Here is a 12056-nt window from a genome sequence, read left to right on the forward strand (position 1 = left end):
CAAAGAAGACCTGCCCGGAGGATCAGAAGATCCAGGAGGGTGTGGGGTGGCACGAGCCTCCCACCAGGGAGAAGAGGAACCGAGGTGTCAGGGAAGAGAAAACAGAGCAGAGGGAGAAAGGCCGAGGCAGAGAGATAAGCAAGTGAAGTGAGTGAGAAAAGGAACAGGAGAGGTTGTGGCGGAGAGAGATAAGGAGGAAGGATGGAGAAGGCGAGGGTCGAGGAAAATGCCCAGGGAGCCAGGGAGCCCCAGGGACAAGCGCTGGGCGAGGCCAGGGCCACAGCAGCGGAGCCGAGCCGGGAGAGGGGCGCAAGACCGGGCGCTGGGCGGGACGCGCGGGCAGGGTGCGGGAGGGGCTGAGGGCCGCCCCGACTGCATCCCCGCCTTGGAGCGGGGGCCAGGCGGCCGGAGATTGGCTGGGGCGCACGGCGAGGCTCGGGCTGGAGCCCCGAGGTGGGAGGCGCCAGCATCAGTTGGGGCGCCCGGAGCGCAGGCTGCCACCCACCTGGGCGACCTCCGCGGCGGCGGTTGGGGAGAGTCAGGACCGGGGGCGCACGCCGGGACATCTGGGCCGCCGGGCACCGAACGTCGGGGGGCTGCGCGGCGCGCGCCTGGACAGGGCGCAGCCATGCGGGCGGCGGCGGGGGTGGCGCGGACAGCCGCTCTGGCGCTGTTGCTGGGGGCGCTGCACTGGACGCCGGCGCGCGGCGAGGAGTACGACTACTATGGCTGGCAGGCCGAGCCGCTGCACGGCCGCTCCTACTCCAAGCCGCCGCAGTGCCTCGATATCCCTGCCGACCTGCCGCTCTGCCACACGGTGGGCTACAAGCGCATGCGGCTGCCCAACCTGCTGGAGCACGAGAGCCTGGCCGAAGTGAAGCAGCAGGCGAGCAGCTGGCTGCCGCTGCTGGCCAAGCGCTGCCACTCGGATACGCAAGTCTTCCTGTGCTCGCTCTTTGCACCCGTCTGTCTCGACCGGCCCATCTACCCGTGCCGCTCGCTGTGCGAGGCCGTGCGTGCCGGCTGCGCGCCACTCATGGAGGCCTACGGCTTCCCCTGGCCCGAGATGCTGCACTGCCACAAGTTCCCCCTGGACAACGACCTCTGCATCGCCGTGCAGTTCGGGCACCTGCCCGCCACCGCGCCTCCAGGTAGCGCCGCCGCCGCCGTCCCCGCGCGCTCCGTCGGCCCTGCAGCTCCCCTAGCACAGCTCTGCGAATCCCCCAAGAGGTGCAGCTCCCCCCCTTCACACACACACACACACACACACACACACACACACACACACACACACACACAAAACACACGCTGTCTTAGCTCAGCCCCTCGCCCCCGGAATTATCGCCCGCAGCCTTCCCGCCTTCCCACCTCCCCAGGGAGTAGCAGCGTAGTGCCTCCCTGCGGCTCCAGACCTTCCCTCTGGCTCTCATTCCCTGGACACCCCTGGCACCCCTCTCAGTGCCCACCCAACCAAGCTGCTGAGAATCCCCCAATGCCGTCCCCCCATCTTGGGACGTCCTGATAAATGCCTTATGACCCCTCTCAGCCCAAGAATGTCTGGGGTCGTTAAACAATGCCTTTCACCTGGATCCCGAGGCACCAAAGCAAGCAACACTCCCATCCCGTGTTGGGACCTTGGGAAGAGAGGAGAGGTGAGGGAAGGGATGTGGGGAAAGACTGGAGACTAAGAACGTTCCTGGGCTATGGTCTGCCTCCCCATTTTCTGTACCTGGAACCCTAAGATCTCCACCCTCTTCCTCCGTTCCCCTGGCTGGGAGTCATTTGGGTAAGGCTCACTGCGGAAGGAAGAGCAGATTAGGCTCTGCCCCTAAAGAAAAGCCCTTAGGCAAGTTGCTTGACTTCATTGAGCCTCAGTTTCCCCCATCCATAAAATAGGAAGCCATCCCAGGCTCATGAAACCTGTGAGATCCTAAGTCCCTCCTCCCACCCACACCCTCAGTCCCCTGAACCCTAATTTCTCCCTGGTCTCAGCCTCCCCTTTGCTGTGCTGGTCCACATAGCTCTTCCAGGCTGGCTCCATGCCCTCACCCCCTTCCTCCCCGTCTGCTGTCAGACTTGAGTAACCCGCTCTAGGCCTCAGTTCCCTTTTCTCCAAAATAGGAATAAGGGCCAGGCACCATTGTTCATGCCTGTAATCCCAGCACTTTGGGAGGCCAAGGTGGGTGAATCACTTGAGGTCAGGAGTTCTAGACCAGCCTGGCCAACATGGTGAAACCCCATCTCTACTGAAAATACAAAAATTAGCCAGGCACAGTGGCACACACCTGTAATCTCAGCTACTTGGGAGGCTGAGACAGAAGAATCGCTTAAACCTGGGAGGCGGAGATTGCAGTGAGCTGAGATTGGAGAGCCACTGCACTCCAGCCTGGGCGACAGAGCGAGACTCCGTCTCAAAAATAAAATAGGAATAAGAATCCCTACTTCATAGGCTGAGGATAGAGGAGATAAAATTTAAACGACAATGCACATCATGGCTGTGGCCGCCAGGGTCATGGAGCAGTCACTGTGCCCACCTGGCAGTTTTGTCCCTGCACAGCCTGTCTGGTGATTGTCAGTCACTCTGTGAGCGGGTAGTGATATGATTGCCATCATCCCATTTCCGGATAAGGAAGTAGAGGCTTGGCAGGGGGAAGTGGCTGGTCAGTGAGGAAGCCTGCACCCTGAGTGGCTCTTGGAACTCCAATCCCCTCACCAACTGTCCCCCAACCCCACCCCACTTTCTCTCTTCAGTGACCAAGATCTGCGCCCAGTGTGAGATGGAGCACAGCGCTGATGGCCTCATGGAGCAGATGTGCTCCAGTGACTTTGGTGAGTGTGGGGCCCATGCTGCCACTGCCCCGGCACCACCCCCAGCCTCTCTTTCTTGACACACACGGGAACAGACGTGCCCACATCCATCACAATGAATCCCAACAGGTTTTGCATCATGGCTCTGGTTTAGAATCCAATGATAACCATAAACCCTCTCCCAAGAGAAATGCACCTCTTTCTGCATCATCTCAGGACCATCACAAGTCCCTCAAGGCTATGGGCCTTAGGCCTCAGAAACCACCCCGGCCAGGGCTCCCGCAGCCCTCCCTTGGTGTCATTTTCAGAGGGGCCTCCATGACTGGATCATCTCTGTGGATAGTGCAGGCTTAGCCCAGAGATGGATGGAGCCAGGCTTAGCCCAGAGATGAATGGAGCCAGGCTTAGCCCAGAGATGGATGGAGCCAGGCTTAGCCCAGAAATGAATGGAGCCAGGCTTAGCCCAGAGATGGATGGAGCCAGGCTTAGCCCAGAGATGGATGGAGCCAGGCTTAGCCCAGAGATGAATGGAGCCAGGCTTAGCCCAGAGATGAATGGAGCCAGGCTTAGCCCAGAGATGGATGGAGCCAGGTGGGGAGTGATGGCTCTCGGATGGAAGTGGAGCACCCTTGTCCGTGGGTACCTCCACCTGGGACTCAGCACACCTCCTGCCAGCAGAGCTGTGGTCACCTGTCGCCACAACTTCATCCCAGAGCCTTCCCATTTTCTGGGAAAACCCAGCCAAGTCCGGTCAGGACCCGGCTCACACATGGACCACGCAGTCCAGTGTGTGATCTTTGCCAAGTCAGTTCCCTGTTTTGTGTCTTAGCCTCCCTGTCTATAAAAAAGAAAAAAGGAGATGATAATGAAGTCCTTTCTTCAGAGGAGTCTTTTATGTCGGTAGCCTGTTTGTGTTTGGAAAGAGAATACTGCTATTGCAAGGGGTGTGTGTGTGTGTCAGAGAGAGAAAGAGAAGAGGAAAGGGACATAAAGAAAAGGAACAAGATTTTATGACAATTTCCAGCCAAGAGTGGGCAGAGTTATTCTCTGACTTCTCCCTGGTCCCACAGAGATGGGGGCCCAGAAGCCTGAAGAAGGGAGAAACCAGCCCGAGGGACTCCCCACCCCACCCTGAGGCCCAGGACTCCTTAGGCTCTCTACATCCACTGCAGGGTGACCTGCACCATGACTCTCTGGCTACAGACCCTGCCTTCATCCTAGCCCCCCAAAGGAAAGGAGTTAGGGTCTCAGTGCCTCCAGCCACACCCCCTGCCCTACTCCTATACATACCACAAACACACTCTCACCCACCATACAATTTCTCTCTCACACACGTACATATTACTGTACAGTGGTGTGTTCACACCAGCAAGAGCTGAACTGTGTGTATCTATTCCCAGCTCCACACCCAGTCTTGTGGTCAGTTGTGGTGGGAGTATTTACCCCATGGATGTCAATGAATGCAAAGCAGGGCTCCCTGTCCACAGAGCCAGCTGTTAAATATTTGCCAGCCCACCACTGCTCCAACCACACTCACCGTGTGTGCATGCACGCACACTACACATATACACACCCCATATATACTCCATACCATACACTCACAGCCAGAAATCCCAATGGGAATCATCCCCAGAGATCAGGAAGTCCAGCCTCCCTCCATCGCAAGGATCCCCTTCCAAGCAGCCGGCCCCAGTCCCATCCGCTCCTTATCCCTCCCTGGGGGGAGCCCCACACGCTGCTCCATCAGGAGCTCTCCACCCTGCATTTGGTGTCTCAGAAGGGCTTGGGCTCTTGATTCGCGCAGGTCACAAGCTCTCTACCCCTCATTTCCCCTCTCCTGTACCTTGAGGATGAAACATGATGCTGTCCATGAGAGTGCAGCACCGTAAGCGCTTCATAAATATGAAAATGTGCCTGTACGAGCTCCACCCTTCCAAACCCCGCAGGGCATCAGGCTCCCCGAGCCGAAGGTCCAGAACACACCAACTCTGGGCCCAGGTAGATCTGACCATTCCCAACTTGCCCCTGTCCTTTCTTCCCACAGTGGTCAAAATGCGCATCAAGGAGATCAAGATAGAGAATGGGGACCGGAAGTTGATTGGAGCCCAGAAAAAGAAGAAGCTGCTCAAGCCGGGCCCCCTGAAGCGCAAGGACACCAAGCGGCTGGTGTTGCACATGAAGAACGGCGCGGGCTGCCCCTGCCCGCAGCTGGACGGCCTGGCGGGCAGCTTCCTGGTCATGGGCCGCAAAGTGGATGGACAGCTGCTGCTCATGGCCGTCTACCGCTGGGACAAGAAGAATAAGGAGATGAAGTTCGCAGTCAAATTCATGTTCTCCTACCCCTGCTCCCTCTACTACCCTTTCTTCTATGGGGCCGCAGAGCCCCACTAAAGGGCACTCCTCCCTGCCCTGCCAGCTGGGCCTTGCTTGCCCTCTGGCCCCGCCCCAACTTCCAGGTTGACCCAGCCCTGCCGGAGGGTGTTTTCACGCGTGTTGTTACTGGCACAGGGCCCAAGGGATGGGCACGGAGCCCAGGCTATCCTTTTTGACCCAGGGGTCCTGGGGTCCCTGGGATATTGGGCTTCCTCTCTCAGGAGCAGGGCTTCTTCATGGCGGGGAAGACCCCAGGGTCTCAGAAAGTAGGCAGGGGAGGAGAGGGTGAGGGAAGGGTGGAGGGGCTCAGGGCACCGTGAGAAGGAGGTTTCAGAGTAGACGGTGGTGTCAGCTCCAGCTCCCCTCTGTCGGTGGTGGGGCCTCGCCTTGAAGAGGGAAGTCTCAATATTAGGCTAAGCTATTTGGGAGACAGCTCTCCCCGCCGCCCCTGTATGCGTCATCCTAGCCCCCCAAAGGAAAGGAGTTAGGGTCTCAGTGCCTCCAGCCACACCCCCTGCTTTCCCCAGCTTGTCCATTTCCCTGCCCCAAGGCCCAGAGCTCTCCCTGGACTGGAGAGCAAGCCCAGCCCAGCCTCAGCACAGACCCGCTTCCGGTACACCCGCAGGCTCGCTTCCCGGGGTTCATTCCTCAGCCTCTGCTTCTCCTTTTTATCCCGATAAGTTATTGCTACTGCTGTGAGGCCATAGGTACTAGGCAACCAATACATACACGGTTGTGTTTTCTAATTTTTTTAACTTTTTAATTAAATCAAAGAAAACAATAATTGGTTTGGACCAGGTGATTTCTTTGTCAGCTGGTTCCCAAGAGGTGGGGGGAGAGGGAGGTTTAGAATGGAGCCTCACCCAGAAAGAAGCCCTTATCTTAACCCATGGCCTGGCCACATAGACCTCCTTGGAATGCTAAGAAAAGCAAGGCCTGTGTTTTTGTAGTACATAGCAAGGGTCACCCTGTCATTCTGACCGCTAAGCGAGGGATGGAGATGGACGTTCTTTTGTCCCTGAGGAGGAATGGAAGTCTCAAATTCCCCAGCTTTCTCCCACAGTCCGAAGACTCCACGTCCTGCAGCAGCTCCCCCATGAGGTGAAGGCCTGATCGGAGGAGTCCAAGAAGGCAGGGCCGCAGGGCACTATCGTGAAAAGCCTGAGGTCAAAGATGTGTCACACCGTGGGCACTGCTCCTTACCTGTCCCTGGTCCAGCAGCATAAGCATCACCTGGGAGCTGGTTAGAAAGGCAGCATCTGGCTGGGGGCATGCTAGCTCATGCCCATAATCCCAGCACTTTGGAAGGCTGAGGAGGGAGGATCCCTTAAGCCCAGGAGTTCAAGACCAACCTAGGCAACATAGTGAGACCCTAACTCAACAACAACAACAAAGAAATGCAGACCTGCTGTATCCGAATCTGCATTTCAACACATAAATGTTAGAATCATCTAGGGAGCTTTTACAGAATCCTGGGCCCTACTCTAATGCAATTCAATCAGAATCTCTGTAGGGTGCCCAGGAGTTGGTGTTTTTAGATGCTCCCTGGGATGATGTGTAGCCAGGATTGAGAACTACTACCTAGATAAGGTGACAACTGAGACAGGGAGAGGGCAAGGAGCTGAGGGGGTGCCCCAGTGGGCTCAGAGCAGATGGAGGCTGCTGCCTTGAGGTGGATGGGCAGGGAGGGGAGAAAGCTTGAGATGGAGGCGAGAAGCCACGGCCACTCTAATGAGCAGCCTATGGACAGGGCAGTGCCAGAAAGGAGCTCCCTGGGGGGTCCATCAGCAGATGCCAGATGTACCCAGAGCAGGGGGCTAGGGGCACTCCCTGAGGGGCTCTCCCCACCAGTGGGAGAAGTTTACCCCACCAGTGGGGGTAAAGCTGGGATGCCAAGTCCAGACAAGGCCTGGTGTTCCTCCAAGACAAAGGAGCCTCGTTCTCTGGAGCTGAGGAAAGCCTTGGCTTCCACTCCCAGAGGTGCACATCACCTCAGGGAAATGACTCCAGAGGGGCCAGGGCTGAGTTCTGCTGTGGGCCATGCGCGCGCACTCCCCTGAGGTCTGGCTAGCAGGTGGTCCGACAGTGTGCTCATAAATCACCCCGGGCAGGCAGGTGGCCTCGCCGCAGGTCAGCAGCTGCATAGGCCGCCTTGTTCCTCCCTCATCCACCCACGCCCAAACCCTGCCCAGCGCACCTGGCTCCCTGAATCTGCCCCTTGTCTCCCAGCCGCCTACCCTGACCAAATGTTTACGGACACTTCTGTGGTCAACCAGGACCAGGGGTGATTTTTCCATGGCACACACAGGACTGGGCCTGCCCTGGCTGAAGTACTATGCTGACTTCTGCCAGATGCTGGCAGCCATGGGGCAGCGGGGCGAGGGGAAGACTCCCTTAGTCCATCCTGTGAAGCCCAGGAAGGCACTCCTCTACCCCCACAAGAGGTCAGGGCCTAGCTCTGACTGCTGTCCCCCAGCATCTGCTGTCAGACTCACCAGGAACCTATTTTCTGTGACCAAGAAGAATCTTCCCAAAGACCAGGGAGGTCCTTCCAGGTCTGAGCCCCACCCTTCATTCCCTTCAGTCACACAAGGCTCCCTCCCACTGGCTGGAGACCCAGCAGCTGTGTTGCCCCAAGCGCACCTGGGTGCAGTGAACGATGTGGCCCCCACCACACAGAACAGAAACCCCAGGAAAAGAAACCCCAGCTTCTCCACACAAGAGGGTTGGAGGTGCACAGGTGGGAGGTCTACGTCCAACTCCTGCCTTCCTGCTTTGCCATGGGGCGACGTTCGCTCTCGTGGTTATAGACGATGCCTCCTTCCAACTTCTCCACCACATTCCAGACAGCAAGGCGGGGAAGGGCGAGGAGCACAGCTTGTCAGCTGCCTTTGGCCCCCCTTTGATCAGGAAAACAGAAATTTCCCCAGCAATCCCACCTAGTAGATTTCCACTTTTAGCTCACTGGCCAAAACTAAGTCACATGGCCACCCCTAGGTGCAAGAGAGCAGAGTAAGTCAAGCTTTTTCAGCTGGGGACAAAATCAGAGTTCTAATAGAGAACAGAAAGGACAGGGGAGGAGGCAGCTGAACACTCTGGGCTGGGGTGAGAAGAGGCAGGTACAGTCCAGTCCTGGCTTCTAATCTTGTGACTTAGTGACTGTGTAACGTCGGGAATAGTGCCCAGCTGTAAAATGGAGTAAAAATGTCTACTTCACAGGGTTGCTGAGCGTTAGGTGGGAAAATGCATGAAAAGTACAATGCACAGTATATAGATGTCCATTAAATGGTCAGGAGTATTTTTATTAACCAAAAGCGATGACCTAGCAGTGCCTGTCCATAGTAGGTGCTCAGTAAAATTCCTAATTGATTCATTAATCAACTAAGAAACAATATGGGCAGGAAGGCAAGGAAAAGACAAGAGGATCGGCCGGGCGCGGTGGCTCAAGCCTGTAATCCCAGCACTTTGGGAGGCCGAGGCGGGTGGATCACGAGGTCAGGAGATCGAGACTATCCTGGCTAACATGGTGAAACCCCGTCTCTACTAAAAATACAAAAAAAAACTAGCCGGGCGTGGTGGTGGGCGCCTGTAGTCTCAGCTACTTGGGAGGCTGAGGCGGGAGAATGGCGTGAACCCGGGAGGCGGAGCTTGCAGTGAGCCGAGATCACGCCACTGCACTCCAGCCTGGGAGACACAGCGAGACTCCGTCTCAAAAAAAAAAAAAAAAAAAAAGACAAGAGGATCTTATCTAAAAGCCAGAACACTACTTTCAGAAGAGAGCTAGAACCTACATTTGGGGTTTTGCTTCAGAAGTACAGGTGGTGGTGTAAGCCAACATTGAAGAGATTACTAGTATTCCTATAATACTAGCAATCAATAAATATCAAGGCCATGATGGGTGGTAGGCACTACTCAAAACACTTTTGCATTCTCTGATCTTTTCTCTTTTTTTTCTTTTTTTTGAAACAAGGTCTCACTGTATTGCCCAGGCTAAACACAGTATTACGATCATGGCTCACTGCAGTCTCAACCTGCCAGGCTCAAGCAATCCTCCTGCCTCAGCCTCCCAAGTAGCTGGGACCACAGGAGCATGCCACTATGCCTGGCTAATTTCTTATTTTTTGTAGAGTTGAAGTCTCATTATGTTGCCCAGGCTGCTGTCAAACTCCTGGACACAAGCAATCCTCCCTCCTTGGCCTCCCAAAGTGCTGGGATTACAGGCATGAACCACTGTGGCTCACCCAACTTTTGCATTCTAATTTAAGCCTCCCAACAGCCATTCAAGGTAGTGGCATTTCAGTGATGGTGGCTGAGGCTCAGAGAGGTTAAGGAACTTGTTGGAGGTCACACAGCTTGCACATGGCAGTGCTAGAATTTGACTTCATGCTCTTAACCACTATACTACTGTCTGTAGGGGCAAAGCCAAGGCCAGGGGGTGCAGGCAGCCATGCTTCTGCCAGCCTGCCTCACAGGAAGATTTTTGGGAGCCCTGTTCCAATCCCACTCCAAGGGTACTGACAGAGGCAGAGGAGTCAGTGGCTTTTCTCCTAATTCCCAAAGACAGCCCACCCCCAATCCCCTCTCCCCTCTCAGCCCTGCCAGCATCCAGCCTTAGGTCTCCACAAAGGAAGCTCACATCCCACAACTGTTTAGTCGCCTGTAATCCTGGCTGAAGTTCACTCCTGAAGAAATGTAACGTGGGGGGTGGTTGCTGCTGGAATGTGTGTGGCTGGGACCCCACGTCCCAGCCCAGACAGCAGGCTCTGCTGGGGCTGTGAAGAACACAGGCAGCCAGGGGAATCCGGAATCCCCAGCCCCCAGCTGTGCCAGAGAATGGAATGTGCTGCTCTGGGGTGTTGAAACATACTCAGCCAGACCGGAGGTGGGGTTGCTGGGAGCTGGAGAAACTCCAGTCACAAGGCTGCCTCTGTTCTTGAGGCTGAGCCCACTTCACTAGGGCTGGGGGTGGGAGGGAGGAGAGGAGAGAGGCTGTGCTTAGTGGGTAGGCCTTCTTGTTAGCTCAGTGGCTAGCTCCTGGAGCCAGTGGGGGCCAGGCAGAGAGAGGGGAGGGTGGCACCCAGGATTGCTCTGTTCCTCCGAACATTCTCTTATGAGGCCTCTACAAGCGCATGTGGCACAATTCACATCCCGGCTCCATGACTTACTAGTTATGTGACCTTGGGCAGGTTCCCTAACCTCCCCACACCTCCATTTATTCATCAATTAAACAGAGCTAACAACAGAACCTACTTTTGGAGACTATCATGAGGTCTTGATGAGATGATGCACTCAGCATGGTGCCTGGCACAGGTGCTCCATCAATGTAGGTGTTATCCCGAGGGCCACCAGCTGTAAGATAGATGCTGGGCCAGGGCCTCTCTTAGGGGGTGCCTCGAAGGTTCCAGGGAAACAAGGGGATGAACACAGAACTTCATATGGCTTCAGCCCCAAGGGCTGAAAATCCTGAAGATACCAGAAACCACTGCCAGCCATGGCTCACAGGAGGCTGCTCAACACAACCAACCACAAAAAGGATCGGCAGAGCCCTAAGCCCACGCCAGGCTGTGGGAGCTGGAGCCCCAGACCTGCCCCAGCAGGCGCCAGGGCTGCAGCAGAGTCTGGTTCCCCATCCCCTCCTCCTCAGGGGCCTGAGAACAAATTGTGTGTGTGTTTTTTTTTTTTCAAACATGGACAATTTGTCTTCCAGGCCACCCACGTGCAGGTCCTCTCCATGCTGTGGATGCAGCCAGTTCTAAAGCACAATCCCTCCGTGACTTCACTTCCCAGTGGTACCTGCAATTGAAAGTTATGTCCCCTGCCTACTCTCAGGGGCACCTCAAGGGGACAAGGCCCACTAGCATCCCCTTCTCTGAGGCTGCTACCCAAGGATGGAAACTCATGTTTCTCCCATCTCTGTAATCCATGCCTGCAAGCACAGGCTTCAAGTCACTGCTGTTATGGTCAAGATTTCACCAACATTTGGCATTTTCATTTTCCAAAAATAAAATGTATTGACTCTGCTTTTCCAAACTACACTCGTGCCTCTGATACTCTTCTCTGAAGAATACTCTAAAATTATTCTCTGGTTTAAAAGAAAAAAAGATCACTCTTCTAAGCCACCCAGGACAGAGCTGTTTGTCCTCTAAAGGTGGCCAGGATGACAGGAGCCAATGTGTCCAGCATGCCAGGCACCATGCCCCATGCCTCCCACAGACTCTCTCTCATTTCTCTCACAGCACCCACACCAGATACACATCACCATCAGGTGCACTTTCCACAGGAGGAAAGCACAGTGAGCCTGGGGGCAGCACCCCTGTGCCAACAGGCCCCAGCACCACTCCAACAGATGGTAAAGGGGCCAAGCATGGAGCTGGGCCACAGCAGGCAGCGCCAGGCACCACCCTCTACCTCTGCGGGGACTCTGTTCCTGCTTCGGGGGAACAGTGCTTACCTCAAGAGTTGTTGCAAGCAATAAATGAGATACCGCACGCAAAGCCCTTACCAGTGCCCAGCACCCAGCCACCTGCCACCCCCCTGCCCCAGCTCAGGGCATGGTGCGTACTTCCCATCTCATGTCCAATCCTCTTTCCTGCCGCTCTCGGCCTCCCTGAAGGCTCACCCTTTCTGGCTTTCTCAGAGGGATTAAAATCTTTCCATTCTAAAGTCTGCATTGTTTGGCATTTACCAAGTTCTAGTCCCAACCCCAACCCCCAGTGCTGGGCCCTCACAATTTGGTCACAAGACTAGGCCTCAAGTCAATCCGACAAGCATGTGCTGAGCCCCTCCTGCGTGCAAGGCACAGCTTTCCTCCTCTTGGCCCCCAGCTCACACCCAGACCAAGCTGCAGCCCCCACACCCCTGCCACCAGGGTGCCC

General features: G+C 55.9%; 1 protein-coding gene across 1 annotated transcript; it reads left to right on the forward strand.

The window, feature by feature from the left end:
* The first annotated feature begins 470 nt into the window (after positions 1-470).
* LOC105478435 (secreted frizzled related protein 5) lies at positions 471-5965 on the forward strand. The gene is made up of 3 exons (XM_011735724.3): positions 471-1151; positions 2752-2829; positions 4853-5965. The coding sequence occupies exons 1-3, from the start codon at positions 629-631 to the stop codon at positions 5197-5199; spliced, it is 948 nt and encodes a 315-aa protein (XP_011734026.1). The 5' UTR covers positions 471-628; the 3' UTR covers positions 5200-5965.
* Positions 5966-12056: the final 6091 nt, after the last annotated feature.

Source organism: Macaca nemestrina, chromosome 9, assembly GCF_043159975.1.
Source record: "Macaca nemestrina isolate mMacNem1 chromosome 9, mMacNem.hap1, whole genome shotgun sequence".
NCBI lineage: Eukaryota > Metazoa > Chordata > Mammalia > Primates > Cercopithecidae > Macaca > Macaca nemestrina.